At 40.4% G+C, this 19,705-nt stretch overlaps 1 protein-coding gene across 1 annotated transcript in view; it reads right to left on the reverse strand.

Annotated features, from left to right (window-relative positions):
- The window catches only part of ipo4 (importin 4), a 93,665-nt gene that overhangs the window by 10,202 nt on the left and 63,758 nt on the right, over window positions 1–19,705 (reverse strand). The window contains 7 exon segments of the mRNA XM_034171129.1: window positions 2,533–2,637; window positions 3,690–3,820; window positions 3,905–4,133; window positions 5,359–5,484; window positions 5,813–5,860; window positions 5,996–6,189; window positions 7,836–7,941. Coding sequence (XP_034027020.1) covers window positions 2,533–2,637; window positions 3,690–3,820; window positions 3,905–4,133; window positions 5,359–5,484; window positions 5,813–5,860; window positions 5,996–6,189; window positions 7,836–7,941 — 939 coding nt within the window.

Here is a 19,705-nt window from a genome sequence, read left to right on the forward strand (position 1 = left end):
CTCTGGTCTGACAAGACAAAGACTGAACTATTTGGAGCGAATGCCAGGCATCACGTTTGGAGGAACCCAGGCACCAACCCCACAGTGAAGCATGGTGGTGGCAGCATCATGATGATGCTTTTCAGCTGCAGGAACTGTGAGTCTAAACAGGATTGAGGGAAAGATGAATGCAGCAATGTAGAGACATCCTGGATGAAAACCTGCTCCAGAACGCTCTGGACCTCAGACTGTGGCTGATGGTTCATCATTCAGCAGGACAATGGCCCTAAGCACACAGCCAAGATATCAAAGGAGTGGCTTCAGATCAGGAATGGGCAAAACTGCCCAAAGATAGGTGCACCAAGCTTGTGGCATCATATTCAAGAAGACTTGAGGCTGTAATTGGTGCCAAAGGTGCAGAGAATACTCATGTACATGTTTTAATTATGGGGTGTTGTGAGTAGAATTTTGAGGAAACATTTAATCTATTTGGAATAAGGCCGTAACATAAAATTTGGAAAAAGTGAAGCGTGTGAATACTTTACAGATGCACCACACACACACAGACACACACTTACTTGAGTTTAGTCTTATGTGTTGATGAAAGACTTGCACAGGCCTAAACAATTGTAATATTTCAAAGTTGAACCCAGTTTTTTTTTTTTTGGAACTGGCTTATCTCGCTTAATTTAAAATAAATAAAAATTAATTCATAAAAGATTACAGCTCGTCATCAACACAAAAAAAACAAACATACAATTTCACTTCAATCAGTCTTTAGTAAAATTATGAATACATTATGTTCTGCTCATCTAAGAGACCTATGGAATTATCATTCCATATACAACCCCTGGCAATAATTATGGAATCACCGGCCTCGGAGGATGTTCATTCAGTTGTTTAATTTTGTAGAAAAAAAGCAGATCACAGACATGACACAAAACTAAAGTCATTTCAAATGGCAACTTTCTGGCTTTAAGAAACCACTATAAGAAATCAGGAAAAAAAAAAAATTGTGGCAGTCAGTACGGTTACTTTTTAGACCAAGCAGAGGGAAAACAATATGGACTCACTCAATTCTGAGGAATAAATTATGGAATCACCCTGTAAATTTTCATCCCCAAAACTAACACCTGCATCAAATCAGATCTGCTCGTTAGTCTGCATCTAAAAAGGAGTGATCACACCTTGGACAGCTGTTGCACCAAGTGGACTGACATGAATCATGGCTCCAACATGAGAGATGTCAATTGAAACAAAGGAGAGGATTATCAAACTCTTAAAAGAGGGTAAATCATCACGCAATGTTGCAAAAGATGTTGGTTGTTCACAGTCAGCTGTGTCTAAACTCTGGACCAAATACAAACAACATGGGAAGGTTGTTAAAGGCAAACATACTGGTAGACCAAGGAAGACATCAAGGCGTCAAGACAGAAAACTTAAAGCAATATGTCTCAAAAATCAAAAATGCACAACAAATGAGGAACGAATGGGAGGAAACTGGAGTCAACGTCTGTGACCGAACTTTAAGAAACCGCCTAAAGGAAATGGGATTTACATACAGAAAAGCTAAACGAAAGCCATCATTAACACCTAAACAGAAAAAAACAAGGTTACAATGGGCTAAGGAAAAGCAATCGTGGACTGTGGATGACTGGATGAAAGTCAATCAGTGATGAATCTCAAATCTGCATTGGGCAAGGTAATGATGCTGGAACTTTTGTTTGGTGCCGTTCCAATGAGATTTATAAAGATGACTGCCTGAAGAGAACATGTAAATTTCCAGTCATTGATGATATGGGGTGCATGTCAGGTAAAGGCACTGGGGAGATGGCTGTCATTACATCATCAATAAATGCACAAGTTTACGTTGATATTTTGGACACTTTCTTATCCCATCAATTGAAAGGATGTTTGGGGATGATGAAATCATTTTTCAAGATGATAATGCATCTTGCCATAGAGCAAAAACTGTGAAAACATTCCTTACAAAAGACACATAGGGTCAATGTCATGGCCTGCAAATAGTCCGGATCTTAATCCAATTGAAAATCTTTGGTGGAAGTTGAAGAAAATGGTCCATGACAAGGCTCCAACCTGCAAAGCTGATCTGGCAACAGCAATCAGAGAAAGTTGGAGCCAGATTGATGAAGAGTACTGTTTGTCACTCATTAAGTCCATGCCTCAGAGACTGCAAGCTGTTATAAAAGCAGAGGTGGTGCAACAAAATACTAGTGATGTGTTGGAGCATTCTTTTGTTTTCATGATTCCATAATTTTTTCCTCAGAATTGAGTGATTCCATATTTTTTTTCCCCTCTGCTTGGTCTAAAAAAGTAACCGTTACTGACTGCCACAATTTTTTTTCCTGATTTCTTATAGTGTTTCTAAAAGCCAGAAAGTTGCCATTTGAAACAACTTTAGTTTTGTGTCATGTCTGTGATCTGCTTTTTTTCTACAAAATTAAACAACTGAATAAACATCCTCCGAGGCCGGTGATTCCATAATTTTTGCCAGGGGTTGTATATTCCAATTATAATTATCATTGCACATACCATATCAGGATTGTGTGTGTAGAGCATCACCAGGCAGCTGAACACAGTCTTGTTCTCCTCCAAATCATCCTTTAGAGGAAGATGAGCCACTAGAGCAGGCAGCACCTGTGAGACAGCAGTGACACATTTGACGGGACAAACTGCAGCTGATGCATTCTGTCATTCATCTTCATCTGCTCCAGCAATAAATTAATTCAATGTGGCTGCTGAGGTAAACTGTCACAGTAGTCTTACAAATAACTATATCACTTACACATGGACGCTTGCGTAATTATTATTATTTTAAATGAACATACCAGTAAGATCTGAAGGTGGAACTGGATTTGCATGGCTTCACATGCTACACAGCAGCTAAAAGCATCCACAGCTCGTGTGCTCTGATGTTGTGCGCTTGCAATTTTAAAATCAAACAAACCACTGCAATTTCAGACAATTCCTTCATGTTCTACAATACAACCTGGACAATAATTCTGCTGCATTCTGCGAGTGCTCTACGTACAGAGAACGAGTCACGTCAGCTGTGATCATCACACGTCAGACTTTGAGATGTGTGCATGTGTCTGTGTCTGTCTGTGTTGAAGAAGCACAACCCAGGATGAGTACAAAGTGAAACTGAAATGTGATGTCTGGATCTGTTTGTGTACAGCCATCGGACACCACAAAACTATAATGTGATACACATTATTGAATGACGTTTTATGTTGGTTTTCATGAAATTTACTGCAGCCTTGATGTGAAAGCACATCAATGACAGTAAACATCCACAGTCACACTAAAATGTTCTTTGTGCTCAGCACAGAACTTTGGTCTACCCATTTCACATGGGAAGAAAGAAGCACAAGGTAAACTGTTTAACTCATTAAATATGCAGATGTTCACAATGAATGTTCCTTTCTCCCCCTTCGGTCAAAGAAGAGTTGGCCTCGTCTGTATTTAAGCCTTTTTCTATTTAAATGATTGGAGCATGTGGTACGCGCGCACACCTACCTTGGAAAATAATGAATTTCGGAGTTCAGCACAAATCCTGAAAGAGCTGTTACAGTTTATCAAAAAAGGAAATGCATTTTCTTGCCTTGTGCCTTTTATGTCAAGACTAAAAATATGGTTTGGCAGAATGAAGGCTGAGTGTCACTGTGAGAGATGAGAAACAGCTCTACCTGCTCCAGTGGAACGGCATCTACGTTACTCATTATCATCCTGCAGAGGGCAGCACACAGGTTGTCAATCACCTTGAGATCCCTCTCTTTAGCCAGTAGGTTGGAAAACAGGGACAGCATCATCGGATAATTTCTGGGAAAGCCTTCACTCAGGAATAACATTGCAGTCATCATTTTACTGAATAGATTCAAGTGTGCACCTGTGTGAGAGGATACGATTGCAACGATGGGTCCTGCTGCCTCAGCCAGACATCCCAGACCAAATACGCTGTTGTTGCGAACTTCAGCATCGTTGTCTTTGACTCCAGCTACCAGGACAGGAAGCAGTTGACTAGACAGCCGGCCAGCCACTCCCCTGCCCCCGGACACGCCCCCAAGACCTTTCAGGATTTCAGCAACTGTTCCCACAGCAAAGGATCTGTCTGCCACAGTGCATGAGGATTTCTTTGAAGGAAGAAACAAACAGCTGTTTGATACAAAACAAAACAGTAAGTAATAAATATTCAGAATTTTGGAATTAAATGTCCGCTTTGTTTCAATGTTTTGTATCAGAAAAAATTCTGATCCTACATCACTTGCTAATATTATTATTATTTATGACTGAATGGAAAAAGCTCATCTTGTTTTAACCTGCAGCTGAGTCAGTACAAAACTTGTTTTACAGAAACAAATCTATCAATCTGTCAGTCTTTTTGTTTATGTGCTACTGCAAAGAGACGTATGGTTTTGGGGCAAATCACGTGAAACATTTTTGAAATGTTTTGAAATAGTTGGTGATGTAATGAGGACCCATTTAGCTCCACATATGATTCTTACATTTAATACAAACTCCAAAATGGTTTCTAAATTTTTCAGACCAGCGTTCTGAATTTACTATCATCAATTTGCAGTGAGATGTTAAGACATCATCCCCAGCCACACCTATCTATTCTCTAATTCCCATTTTACTTTCCTGTTCTCTTGTATATTTTGTTCTGTATTTGGCATCAGGTTTCTCCCCAGAGGTGCTAAGTTGTTAGCCAACACTGATATCAAGACAGCTGGCAGTGGGCAGAGTGCACTGGCAAACTCATGATGTGCCCAGTGCTCAATAGGTGGAGGCCAATCTACAACCACAGCTTTCCACCTACATCAGTTTTCTAAAATTTCCCCAGTAGGTGGCAGATTTGTTAATGGGATATTATAGAGACAAACAAATTTGCTTTATCAAATGATCTGGTGGCATAAAGTTCACCACTATCTAAAGACTTCATCCTCATTATGCAAGCTTTTAATGTGATGAGTTACAAGATGACAAGATTTACTGTTTTTAAAGTATTGCTCACAAATTGGCGAGGATGGACAAACCCACTTGCTGACTCACCCACTTATTTGTATTTTTACTGTACCAGCACTGGGGATACTCCTAACCTTCGTATTATGCTTCACACTTAGCAAAATACTGTTGAAAGCAACCAACTGCTGCTGCTTGACTGAGAACAATTTACTAATCTAATACTCAGAAACTCAGTCTCTGAATATAAAATAGCAGATTAATCCTCTTCTTGGCTCAACACTTCAACAGCAGTCTCAGGAGTCTATCATCCCTGTGACATCACCCCTAGGGGGGCGTGTTTGGGTGAACTGGTTTCTGTCAAACTCCTGTTTGTGCCCACGGGTTCAGACTCACAGCTTTGCTCATGATGAGAGGCAGCAGGTCATTGAGGTAAGGTGCAAAAGAATCCGCAGGCACAGCGGCCGCTAACAGGGGGATTCCTTCTCCAGCAAACTCCTGCAGCATGGCGTCATACTCAGCCTGAGGCAGACAACACAAAGAAAACCCAAAGAGTAAACAATGTGGAAACTCAATGCCAAAAACTATGAGGAGAGACACACACACACACACAACCTGAGGAGAAGCTGAATGAAATCTTCAGTTCAATAATGCAGTGCTCTCAAACAGAGGCCACTGGTTCTGCTCCTGGAGATCACCTGCCGTGCACCTTTTCCTAGTTCAGACTTGAGTCTGTAAGCTCTTCAGAGAGCATGTAAGGAGGACAATATGTAGCACAGGTGATCTCCAGGACCAACAGCAATCAATGTGTGTGACTGTGATATTTATATTGAGGGGAAGGACAACCGACCTCTTGGTCATCATCATCAGTGTCATCACTGCTGTCCTGACAAGCAGTCTAGAGAGAGGGAAACATGAAGGGTTACTCTTATTACTACAGTTTATCAAATTTTACATGCTACAGAGACCCACAGCCACGACAATTCTAAAGGGGTAATTATTTTGCATCCTAATCATCCTTCTCTTTTCTCACCTTTTTCTTAAGTACATCACGGATGACATAGCTGACCTCCTGAAGCCATACAGGGTTCTTGAAAACCTCCACCTGGCAGGATTTGATGACACCGTTAATGGCCTCCAGGACGCCCATCACAACGTGACGTTCGGGCTCCTCGCGCACTGTTTCCAGGAAGCAAGGCAACACAACCTCCAGCAATTTCTGTAGGGCTTAAGAACACAGAGACAAAGAGACAAATTTAAAGATGTTGCAGCAGCAAATATCTCAACTTTTTTTTTTTTTTAAAACAGGACACATACAGCTGGACTGGGGTGAGCCGGTGTCAAAGTGATACAGATAAATGGTGGAAAATAAAGCTAAAAACTTCGGCTCAGTCAGAACTGTTCACTTTCTTCACCTCCATGAAGAACTTGCTAACAGATAGTCCAGTCGTTAGCTGGGAATCTTTTAATCTGTGTGTGTTTTTCCGACGCTGTTTAGATATTTATGGAGTATGTTCATGTCTGACTTCTGATTCCAAGTTTTACTAATGGTGTTTTTAGCTTTCTATTTTGTAATCAAGTTTTCGATCTGTTCTTGACTGTTCGGAGTTTTCAAGTTTTCATCTTGTTGGTCTTTGCACGTTAACATGGAGCTTGTTTGCTGTTAATTCCTCCATTTTCTTTGTTTGTTTTTTATTTCATACCGTGAAAACTGTAAACAAAGTCGCAAATCGATACACGATCCGGACCGATTGTCATGGTAACGGTCTGATATGGGAAAATATCATCAGACCCAAAATCAGCCAATCAAGAGCGCGTGTAATGTCTAGCCATATAATAATGCAGTTTAATCAACATAACTAGCTAAAGTTATGCTGCTTAGCTAACTAGGATCATTTTATTTCGGCTGATCCCTTTAGGGGTCACCACAGCAGATCAATTATTTCCATCTCACCCTGACCTCTATTTTCCTCTGTCACACCAACCACCTGCATGTCCTCTCAACACATCGGTGAAAACAGAAAATAAAAAATAAAAAAACTTTTCACATTGTCATTATGTGATAGTATGTGTAGAATTTTGAGGAAAAAGAATTATTTCATCTAATCTGGAATAAGGCTATAACACAAAACGTGGAAAAAGCGAAGCGCTGTGAATACTTTCTGGATGCACTGTATCTCAGCCTGCAGAGTGCACGGGGTAGACATCAGCCTTCTGATGCCTATAATTAATCATATGATTAATCAATTTTCAAAATGATTTTTTGTTGCAGCCCTATCTAGTGGAGGCCATAGCCACATTAAGAAGTTAAGTCCATTTGGCTGCTCCCGTTTTGCACTCCGAGTCACTACAGCAAATCCAAGGTGGATCTGCATGTTGAATTGGCACAAGTTTTATGCCGGATACCTTTCCTGATGCAACTCCACATTACCTGGAGACATGTGGCAGGGGTGGAGTTTGAACCGGGAACCTTCCACAGTGAAACCAAGTGCACTAACCACTTGGCCACCAAAATTAGGGTCTTCAAAGCAGGACTGGTCGCCTGAATACCCCAGCTAGGAATAATAGAATAGGACTGGGGTTCTTTTTTGTGGGCTTTCCTCTCCGAAATGGGGCTGTGATTAAGAGGGACGGCTCCGAGCATTCGTATTGTGCCGCTGGAGGTTAAATTCTGGGACCAGCACAAAACGGACGAAAGCAAAAGCATTTGCCAAGAATGTCTTCATTAATCAAGAACACATTAATTGAGTAGGCTCAATAATTTGAGTTCTGCAGGTTGGCAGGCGTGTGCACGCACACAGCCATTCACAATATCATCTTCATGCCCTTATATAACGTTTTGTGTGTTTGCAATAGAGCTATAGAGCCTTTACCCTGTTTGTTGGCTTCAGTGGGGTTTTCTTTACACACACTGTGCTGAGCTTCACAAAAATGACCCATGGCATCAAAAGCTGCCCTGCGGACATCCTGATGGGGAAACTGCAAATGCAGATAGGACAAGCATGTACCTAGTTACAGTACCAATGCAATATCAGCCAGCAACAGAAAGATATCAAACCATATGCAAATACTTCATTTTGGATCATCTCAAATGGCATAAACACAACAAAAAATAAATGTTAATAAGCTGTATTTCACCAAATTAAAATAAAATGATGTAGGATAAAGTTAGGAATGAAAGATAAGTGCTAAATTGTGTTTCCACTGTGTGTTCCCTTTCCCATGCCAAAAACAATAAAATAAGGTGATCAGGGATAGACTTCACCCCATTCCTGCAACTAGTGGATATGGCAATTATGAGATATTCTGTAAAAAAATGTCATGTCTGCTGTTCAATTTTTTTTTTTTTTTTTTAAGTTAACTTTGGTCACCACTGGTCATAAAGCAGAGCAAGACATCATATCAGTGTGATATTGGTATATGGCTTGTAAAGAAATTTAAGCATCCAAACTGTTTCACATACTTGTATTTTTTTTTTTAAAAAAACAGGTTAAAAAATATATATATATATATATATTTTAAATTTTAGAAAAAAAAAATATCGTTTTGGTCAACTGTCCGATACGGAAGCGTAATGCATTCACCGGATAAAAAAAAAATTGACCATAATTACGAGATCCTGATCTCGTAATTACGAGAAAAAAATCTCATAATTACGAGATCTTTTCTCTGAATTACAAGAAAAAAAAATCTCATAATTACGACATCAGGATCTCATAATTACGAGATCAAGATCTCAATTACGAGATCAAGATCTCATAATTACGAGATCAGGATCTCGCAATTATGAGAAAAGATCAGGTGTCTAAATTGTTTCATGTATATACTTCCATACTTCCAGTCCCTCAGTAAAGAAGCGGGCTGAGCTCAGCCGATGATAACGCACTATAATCAAACACAAAGTGTGGATTTTTCCCCTGAAGTGCTCCCAGATGAATGTCCAGGGAGGAGCACGGGGCGACTCACACAGACCCACCGACCACTCAGGGACACAGCGCGGTTCACTCCCACCCGGACACATGTCAGTCTGTGTGCCCGAGCTGTGCCCCGCCTCGCTGGAGGAGTTTCATTCATCCAGCAACAGTTTAGTGGGAAATCCACACTTTGTCCGCCCCGTGGTGTGGATCACAGTGCAGTGTCGGAGGTTACAAATTTTCGATTACGACTCGGGCATTCTCACGCTTGTCCTTACAGAGGGACTGGAAGTACGGAAACAAACACACACACACACACACACACACACACACACACACACACACACACACACACACACACACACACACACACACACACAGAAAATAAATTTAAAAAATAGCTTGATCTCGTAATTATGAGATCAGTGGTCAAATGTTTTTTTATCCAGTGAGTGCAATACACTTCCGTAGTCTGATGCAGCTACTGGTCCGGAAATACATACAGTGAGGCAAATAAGTGCAGTTGTATTCAAAAGTTTGGGCACCCCTGATAAATTTTATGATTTTCCTTTATAAATCATTGGTTGTTTGGATCAGCAATTTCAGTTAAATACATCATATAGCAGACGAACACACTGATATTTCAGAAGTGAAATGAAGTTTATAAGATTTACAGAAAGTGTGCAATAATTCTTTAAACAAAATACAGTAGGTGCATAAATTTGGGCACCCCAACAGAAAAAAAAAAAAATACACCCCTGCTTTGGGTTCGATTGCAATGGCGCTTTTGCCCCCTGTTCCCGTTAGCTCCTCCCTTTGGGGGCCGTGGTCCAGGTGGTGTGGTTCTGGGACCCCCTCTTTTTGTGTGCCCATGCCAGCGCCCTGTGTGCTTCCGTTGTGTATGAGATTGCATCCAGTGCCTCCGTGGGGGGAGCGGTGTGGGGGGTGCATTCCAGCGTTGCCGGGCCTCTCCCCTGGTGGCACCGCTGGACTGATAGTATTGCACACCGGGCATTTGCCCGCTGGCCTGCGGATTTTTTTTTTTTTTTTTTTGTAGCAGCTACGACTCGTCGTCACCTCTTAAAGCGTGGTGATAACAGCACACCTGCACTGAACTTTACAAAGACATTTTTATGCTTTTTTTCCTCCTTTATTTAGAGCTGAGCTGAGCCGCTCCGTATCTGCACGTTAAAACAGCTGATCCTCCGTGACGCGTCAACAACTAACACTATTTTCCACTCAAATGCACCTAAACACTCTTTCTGAGGACCACATGATGTGAAAACACAATAAAACTTTCTTACCTGTAAATCTGGTCATGTTTTCTGCATAAATAAATGTTATCTATTCTTTGTGCTCAAACACCAAACCAGGGGCGAATCCAGATGGAATGGGGGCATGGGGCAAGGATGTCCCCCCCTCACAACACCCCTAGATTAAAGGTCCAGTTTTGAAGCCTTTTTTTTTTTAATAAAACTACTAATACTACTTAAAATAATAATAATTTCGACAAGTAAAATGTTTAGAGAAAATTTAAATGTTAGAAAGAATTTAATAGTTACATCTATTAACAATGTAGGTTAGAAATTACAAGTTTTACTGTTACAGTGCTGTCAACAGTTAAATATGAGGTCAAGAAAGAGGTTTTTATTTTACTTTTTATAAAACAAGTATATATTTTCATTGAAGTCAAGAAAGGGTAACTATAAAGTGAGTTTTGGCAAAACAAGTATTGTCATGTTGAGGTGGCAGAGGGTTGTTGTCGGCAGCTGGGGAAAGTAACTAAAACGTAACTAGTAATCTAACTTAGTTACTTTTACAATTGAGTAATCAGTAATTGGATTACTTTTTCAAAGTAACTGTGGCAACACTGGATACCAGTATATACTCGTAAACCCTCCTATTGGTGCATAAACTGGTAGATCGGCCCTTTAGTCATGATTGATTGTGGCCTGGACCAATGAGGTGAGGGGCAGGCCAATTACCCCTCCATCTCGGGCCTCAGTTGGGCTACACAGTGCGCCAGTGACGGACAGAGCGATAACGAGCGATATGGATGGTGGCAAGAAGAGGAAAGGTGGCGCTGAAAGAGCCAGGGATCAGAAGAGAGTACCCTTCAGGCAGATGCTGCAAAATGTCTTAAAATAACAGACATGTTTGCTTCGCGTGGACGCGGAGCATCCACATCTGCGGCAGGCAGCCTCAGCAAGTGGCAGAGAAGAAGTTCAACAGGTGGACGAGGCTGGGAACCACTACGGCCATGACAGTAAGTGAAGGTTAACTTCAGCTATTAATTAATAAACAGCAACCTAACTTGTTCATAAATCAGACATCTGTGTGTGAGAGAGACATTCTGATCTTCTGGTCCGAAGTGCTGTCTAACTGGGTCACTCAGCTATGAATGAATGAATGAATGAATGAGTTTATTCAGCACGCACATAAACAAAACAAAACAAAATACCAACATAAACTCTTACTAACATAAATTTAAAAAAACAAACAAAAGAAAAATACAATAACTCAGTTTCTCAAATTAGGTGCGGCCGAAAGGGCATGGGCTGAAGCAAAAGCTTATAAACGCCAACCCCGTACACCCGTTACTATCCACAGTTAAATACACTCAAATAAGATAGAAATCAGAAAATAACATAACTAAACAGAATAGAACAATTTCATATTTACATTTTATATCTACATTAGAATATAGTTAGGTACTAACAATTGCATTAATGGCATTCCATTATTTTCCAATTCATTTAAAGTTTAACACATTTTTACCTTCTAAGCAATTACAAATAGTCTTGCACCCTGATCATTACTGGCATAATGTCATATACCAAATACTGTTCAATGTCTATACAATAGTCTACACTTCTTACTAACTCTATAAACATTTTTACTCGTTTATGTACTGTGCTAACATAATTTCTTTATATTTCTTTTTGAACTTATAAATGTTTCCACACAATTTAATGTGGTTGCCCAAATGATTCCATAATTTAACTCCACATACCGACACACACCAACTTTTCAGAGTAGTTCTTACATAATGAATTAAGGTTGGATATAATTTTCGTTCATGCTAAATCTGCCAGTCACGTAACCTGTGCAAATGGTGTGCATGGCTAGCTACCATGCTGCCGCCGCCAGGTTGTTTCTTTATTCTTGATTCTATTTGTGTGATGGTCGTGCGTCGGTCATACGAAGTATGCTGTTTTGCACAGTCTGCGGTGCCGTGGCGTGGTATAACAGCGTCCCTGTCTAAAATGTATTTTCCCAAGTCCTGGCATAATTTCACATACCTAACATTTTACTTTAAATTGAGAGTCATTCTCTAAGTTGACTAGCAACACAAACTGGTAATAAAAGAAATCCTTGATGTTACTTGTAGTTTGTAGTGAGATAGACAACTGTCTCCATCTTGTGGCCTTTTTGTGTATTGCAGTTTCAAAAGTTCAACCTTTGTATCCAGTCATTGGTCCAGTCATCCAGTCATTTCTTGCTTTATATGATGAATTGTATCACACAAGTAATGATATATTATTTATAGTATAGCCTACAGTATTTCTATAACAAATGTTTTTTATAATTTCTATTTCTAAATTTAAGTAACAAGGCTGAATGAAATGACAGCTTATTATGTCTAAAAAGTAATGTGACCTACTGTCAATAGATCATACTTTTGATAAGCCTATGATAACTGTATTTCGGGAGAACTTTTCATAATGCTTCTTATAGTGTTAAAATGTATGTCTCCTGGTGCACATTGATTGGTTAAGGGACCAAAAAAAAAAAACCCACACTGTCACAGCAGGCTTAATTTTTTTCCCCTTCGATACCTGGTGGTAGCCTGGTCTTGGTTAAAATGCCCGGCCTGAAAAATTTCCCCAGTCCAGCCCTGCCTGGTGGTTCATCGTGCTGCCCCAGTGGCTCTGGTGGGTGCCCTTCCTGGGCCCCTGTGCCCTTCGCTGCACTTTTTCTCCTGGGGCCCTGCGTCCTGGACCCATTTCCGTCTGTTGCTGCTGTCAGCAGTATGGCTTTCTGATGTGCGGAGTGGTCCACGTCATATGGTAAGGTTCTGTACTTTTGTCTTGGCCCACCCCACCAGCCATAGTAGTGATCAATATTTAGCTGCGATATGGGTCTGTGTGTGGATGGTTAGATGTTTGTGGCCGTCACCCAATTTGGTTTGGGTGCTCTCAAGGGGATCAAGACTATGGTGTCCTAGAATAGGGTATGGATGCTCACTAATAAGACAACAGACTGTTGCTGTCACTACTTGTTTCATGTGTGGTGGTGTGTGGTGTTGTTGGGGCCCAGTCTCCTCGGTGTCTGTACTTCTCATCACTTCAAAGTTATTGCCTTCACCACTTGTCTTTCATTTTTGACTGTCGTGTGTATTAGTGGTCGGCGCTTCCTGATAGAAGTTGTCGGTTGGCTTTGAGTATGATGGTGTCGGTGATCGGGAAGGGCGGATGGGGATCACAACACGTTTACTCACGCACTACATACCCTTCTGTCGTGCAAGAATAAATTGCATATATCTGTATTAATGTACATAAATGGTTCTGCCAGGTGGGCATTTACCATACTATATATACAGACAGGGGAAGAAAAAAAAAAAAAAAAAAGAACAAAAATACATCAATATTTAGTAGACCCTCCTTTTGCAGAAATAACAGCCTCTAAACATTTATTATAGCTTCCAATGAGAGTCTGGATTCTGGTTGAAGGTGTTTTGGACCATTCTTCTTTACAAATACAGTGGGGCCAAAAAGTATTTAGTCAGCCCTGAATGTGCAAGTTCTTCTACTTAGAAAGATGAGAGGTCTGTAATTTCAACATAGGTACACTTCATTTATGAGAGACAAATGAGAAAAAAAAATCCAGGAAATCACAGTGTAGGATTTTAAAGAATTTATTTGTAAATTATGGTGGAAAATAAGTATTTGGTCACCCATAAACAAGCAAGATTTCTGGCTCTCACAGACCTGTAACTTCTTTAAGAAGCTTTTCTGTGCTCCACCTGTTACCTGTATTAATGGCATCTGTTTAAACTCTATCTGTATAAAAGACACCTGTCCACAGCCTCAACAGTCAGACTCCAAACTCAACCATGGCCAAGACCAAAGAGCTGTCAAGGACACCAGGAAGAAAATTGTAAATGTGCACCAGGTTGGGAAGAGTGAATCTACAATCGTCAAGCAGGTTGGTGTGAATAAATCAACTGTGGGAGCAATTGTAAGAAAATGGAAGACATACAAGACCATTGGTAATCTCCCTTGATCTGGGGCTCCACACAAGATGTCATCCCGTGGGGTCAAAATGATCATGAGAACGGTGAACAAAAATCCCAGAACTACACGGAGGGACCTGATGAATGACATGCAGAGAGCTGGGACCAAAGTAACAAAGGCTACATACTACGCAGAGAGGGACTCAAATCCTGTAGTTCGAGGCGTGTCCCCCTGTTTAAGCCAGTATGTGTCCAGGCCTGTCTGAAGTTTGCCAGAGAGCATATGGATGATCCAGAAGAGGATTGGGAGAATATCATGTGGTCAGATGAAACCAAAATAGAACTTTCTAGCAGAAACTCACTAGTCTGTTGTGAAGGATAAGACGACTGCTGAGTCTGATCCCAAGAACACCATACCTACTGTGAAGCATGGGGGTGGAAACATCATGCTTTGGGGCTGTTTTTCTGTAAAGGGGAGAGGACTACTGATCCGTGTTAAGGGAAGAACGAATGGGGCCATGTATCGTGATATTTTAAGCCAAAACCTCCTTCCATCAGTAAAAGCACTGAAGATGCAACGTGGCTGGGTCTTCCAGCATGACAATAATCCCAAACACACCGCTCGGGAAACAAAGGAATGGCTCCGTAAAAAGCATTTCAAGGTCCTGGAGTGGCCAAGCCAATCTCCAGAACTCAACCCCATAGAAAATTTGTGGAAGGAGTTAAAAGTCTGTGGTGCCCAGCAACAGCCCCAAAACATCACTGCTCTAGAGGAGATCTGCATGGAGGAATGGGCCAAAATACCAGCTACAGTGTATGCAAACCTGGTGAAGACTTACAGGAAACGTTTGACCTCTGTCATTACCAACAAAGATTATGTTACAAAGTACTGAGCTGAACTTTTGTTATTGACCAAATACTTATTTTCCACCATAATTTACAATTCTTTAAAAATCCTACAATGTGATTTCCTGGATTTTTTTTTTGTTCTCATTTTGTCTCTCATAGTTGAAGTGTACCTATGATAAAATTACAGACCTCTTCTCTCTCATCTTTCTAAGTAGGAGAACTTGCATAATCAGAGGCTGACTAAATACTTTTTGGCCCCACTGTATCTCAGGTTTGTTGGTGTCCGAGCATGGACAGCCCACTTAACATCACACCACAGATTTTCAATAACCTTAACTAATACTGTGCCTACGGTCTTCCATTTCCTCACTATGTTCCCCACAGTGGAAACTGACAGTTGAAATCTCTGAGATAGCTTTTTGTATCCTTCCCCTAAACCATGATGTTGAACAATCTTTGTTTTCAGGTCATTTAAGAATTGCTTAGAGGCTCTCATGTTGCCACTCATTAGAAGAGATGCAAAGAGGGGAAACATTTGCAAATGGCCACCTTAAATACCCTTTCTCTTGATTGGATTCACCTGTGTAAGGAGGTCAAGGGTCAATGAGCTTACCAAACCAATTTTGTGTTCCAATAATTAGTGCTAAATGTATTCAAATCAATAAAATGACAAGGGTGCCCAAATTTATGTACCTGCCCAATTTTGTTTAATTATTGCACACTTTCTATAAATACTACAAACTTCATTTCACTTCTGAAATATCAGTGTGTTCATCTGCTATATGATATATTTAACTGAAATTTCTGATCCAGACAACCAATGATTTATAAAGGAAAATCATGAAAATGATCAGGGGTGCCCAAACTTTTGCATACAACTGTAATTGATCCACTGTCGATTTTGCAAGTTTTCCAACCTACAAAAAAATGGAAAAGTATGTAATTTTTATCAAAGGTACACTTCAACTGTGAGAGACAGAACCTAAAAAACAGAAAATCACATTGTATGATTTTTAAATAATTATATTTATGAATTGGTGTTTCAGTTTCTTTTATTTCTGTTACCTGTGCATCACTTCTGTTAGTCTTTAAATACAACAGCTAAGAATTTTAGCTCATTTTCTTACTCCTGTGTGAATCCTAGGAGTGGTTAGCTTTTCATTAGCGCTAGTTTTTGCTACACATTTAGGTTTCTCTTGGTGCACAACACTTTAAATTAATCTTGAGTGATGCTGTCAGAAAGGGTGGCCCTCTTAAAGAGCTGTGCCCCTAAGCAAGAGCAGCTTCTTAGTTCAGTGGAGTTAGGCATCACGGGCACTCCAGTTGGCCTTCGTGTCAGAGCGGCCAGCGCACCTGTTTGCATTGGCTTAGCTCCACTGGCTAAAAACACCAGCTTTTGGACTGTTGTTAGGTGGAAGAATTCCATAAGGTTCTGTGCCCGGTTGCAGTACGGGGCTCACAGTGGGCACTGCTGACTGAACAGTTTTCATCCTTGAATATGCCTGCTGATAGCGCTCCATTTCCAGGCTGAAACACTGGGCTTTATTGATAGAGGACTCTATCACCCGCAAAGTTAGATTACAAGCACCAGCTGATGTTAAGTGTATTCCTGGGGCCAGAGCACCCAACACTACCTCTCGCCTTTGGGTGCAGACATTGCATAAGGATAGTCAGATGAAGGAACATGACTAGTTTTAGCCACGCTAGCATATTGCCCGTGAGGATCCACGGGCTCTAGAGTGGGTAGAGTTTATAAAATAGGTTCCTGACACTTTTCAAGGGTGGTAATAAATTATGCAAAGTTTCTACAGGGCTGGCATTGAGACAATATGGCTAAGCCTGAAACTAATTTGTCGAGAGGTTTGGAGGCCTCCTAGGTCCCCAATGAGGTCCAGGGGCAAAGCCCCAGGTTGGGGGCTGTGATTTTAGGCCTTTTCAAGCCTGTATGGAAAGCTCTCAGGAACACCCAATGTTAAAGATTTTAAACAATCATTACCATCTTTGAGGTCAAGTGGTTTGTGTTTTACAATGCAGTTTTCTAAAGCAAAAATAAAATAACCACATGCAGATGTTCCCCTAACATCTGCAGGTTTTGTCTACATACTACCATTACTGAACACTGTTGCTGCTGGGCTCATATTTTCAGAGCAATTATTTTATAGTTTATTCAACAGACCAGTCCAAGCGAACATCAGTGTGGAAAGAAAAGCAAGGCAGAAAATGAAAAGGGTTGGGTTTGCATCCACTCAGAGTTTCAAATATGTGAAAAATAACTATTATTTCAATAAATGAATGGTTATTAACTTACAACATGAGCTAAGCATTTTGTTTTCGAAATGCCAAAAGTCATAAGAAATTTGCATTTTGAAATTTATCGAACACTCATCATGAATGCTTAATCCTTTTACTAAGACGACTTCAAACTACATAGATAAAAACCATAAAATACTACTTACGGCAATCGGCTGCACTGGTCAAAATCATATCCACTAAATAATCTCTTTCTTCAATTTGATCAATTATCTAACAGGCGCCTGCAAAATGCTAAGAAATGATTTTTGTTCTGATACAGATCGAGCCACATTAAAACACGTTCAATGATTGGTTATCACATCAAGCTAGACCAATGAAAAATCGTGTTATTAAACAAAGAACCAGTATATTTCCCGGCGCTAAATGTCATTCACAGATCATCCCCTCAAACTCTGTCATAACTGTGTTATAAAACAGTCACCACTTGTTTTATTATACATCTGTGTAATTAATAAAATTGTCTTCACGGAGGATTCGTTTGCGCGCGCACGCACATGGAAAAAAAACAAAAAAACACCGGCTGCTGTTGCACTTCCTCGCTTTCTCCACCTCAAACTCTGTCATAATTGTGTTAAATAAAAGACAAAACGGACATACGTCCTGCTCACAGGCTGATTGTCAGAGACAGGACATGTCCACGTCAAGTACAAACTCCAGACAGACATCTCCACATCACTACATATCCACAATGCGTCCTTCCATAGGGATTACATGGCAACTTGTTGCCTCCGCTGCATATATCTGGATCCAAAAGCCAGAAATCCGGCTCAGGCCGGAAAAATACCAGGCCTGTTTCTATAATGAGTTGGAATGGCGTTTGTGTCCAGAATGTTTTTAGAACCTTAGATCTCAACAGCTTTTAGAACAACTCAATCCTTTTATTTCCTGTTAATTGTGTAATTTTCAATGATGATGAATTTCCAATGATATTAGGATGTGACAATGAGAGGCATAGAGGGGACTTGTGACCTCACCAGAAAGATGCATCAGCATCAAGTAATAGTTTCTGGTCCCTACCCCTCTCAGGGTAATGATAGGTGTTCAGCAGGCTCACATCATTGAATAGGTGGTTGGCGCAGTTTTATAGACAGCAAGGTTTAAGCTTTATCGATAACTGGCCCTCTTCTGGGGTCGCCGTGGCTTGATGATGCTGGACGGCTTTCACCCTACTTGGAAAGCCGCCGCCATCTCATCTTTGAACATGGAGTTCTACAGGGATGGTAATATTAGGACATTACAGCAGGCCACAGAGCAAATGATAAGAGAAACTGCAGGGCCTACTGTTAATGTGAGTGTGGAGTACCTTAGCAGAGAAATTAGGAAATCCATTATGGAAACAGCATAGTCTATGTGCCAGGAAGGGAAATTTTTCAAGCAGAGACTGTGGCCTGTTTTCACAGACCTGTTAGCGCAATTCATTATGTTTTGCTAAAACCCATAAATCAAAGCTGAAGCTCTATAAGTGCAAGCACATCTTGACTTCATTTTGAATCAATTACGGAAGCAAAATACACAAACTTGGATTTCAACTAATCACCGTAACTGTACCCACAGTCCACAGTGACCTCATCTCAGCTGGCAGTAGCTTAAGTTCTTCGGGTCTGTGGGGCCCATTTTCAGTTTTTAGCTTAAGAAACATTATACAAAAAATTGTTTTTTCATACTAAGACTCACTGGCCTTGGCTCATTTTCTGTGAGGAACATAAATCAGAAAACATTTTCATTGACGCCCCCCTGTATACCCCCCTTCACTTTTATATTACATACAGGGTTTTCGGATCCACTGGACTAATGAAAGTGTGGAAATGATAGGTCCTGTGCACCCTCAGTTTCCCTTTCTGCTCTCTGGGTCAGTGAGTGAGTGAGTGAGAGAGAAAGTAAAGCAGGTGAATGGGCCCTTGGTGTAAGCACCCACTGTTCTGGCACAATGTTGAAATTTTGTGAGGTAACTGCACTCACATTTCCACACATTTCCCCTCTGTCTTGTGGGAACCAATCTTGGGGACCTGACACTATAAATAGCTCTGTCAACATGGTTCCATACCACAAATGATCAAGATGGCAAAGGGATTGTTCAGGCTGCCTTATAGTTGATATTGGAAGAGACAGAGGGTTTTGATGGTGATGCAGAGGAAGAAGTACATTATAGTTTTGTAAAAACTTACTTCATTTGTACATTTAATTATTTTTTAGTTATGCCTGTTTTATGATGCATTTCCTTATAGTTACATTTTAATTAAAAAGCTAAGCAAAAATGAGTGGCATTGCTATTCATGAATGTGATGTAATAAAGGTAAAAGGAGCAAATTTAACATGTTTTTTTTAATATCACTTGTAATTGGGATCAAGTAAATATCTGCTATGTATTTTAACAAAAAAAAAAAAAAAAGTTTCATTATGTTGAATTAAAAGCCCCAAAACGCAATGGATT

The sequence above is a fragment of the Thalassophryne amazonica genome, chromosome 1 (assembly GCF_902500255.1).
Source record: "Thalassophryne amazonica chromosome 1, fThaAma1.1, whole genome shotgun sequence".
NCBI classification, from domain to species: domain Eukaryota; kingdom Metazoa; phylum Chordata; class Actinopteri; order Batrachoidiformes; family Batrachoididae; genus Thalassophryne; species Thalassophryne amazonica.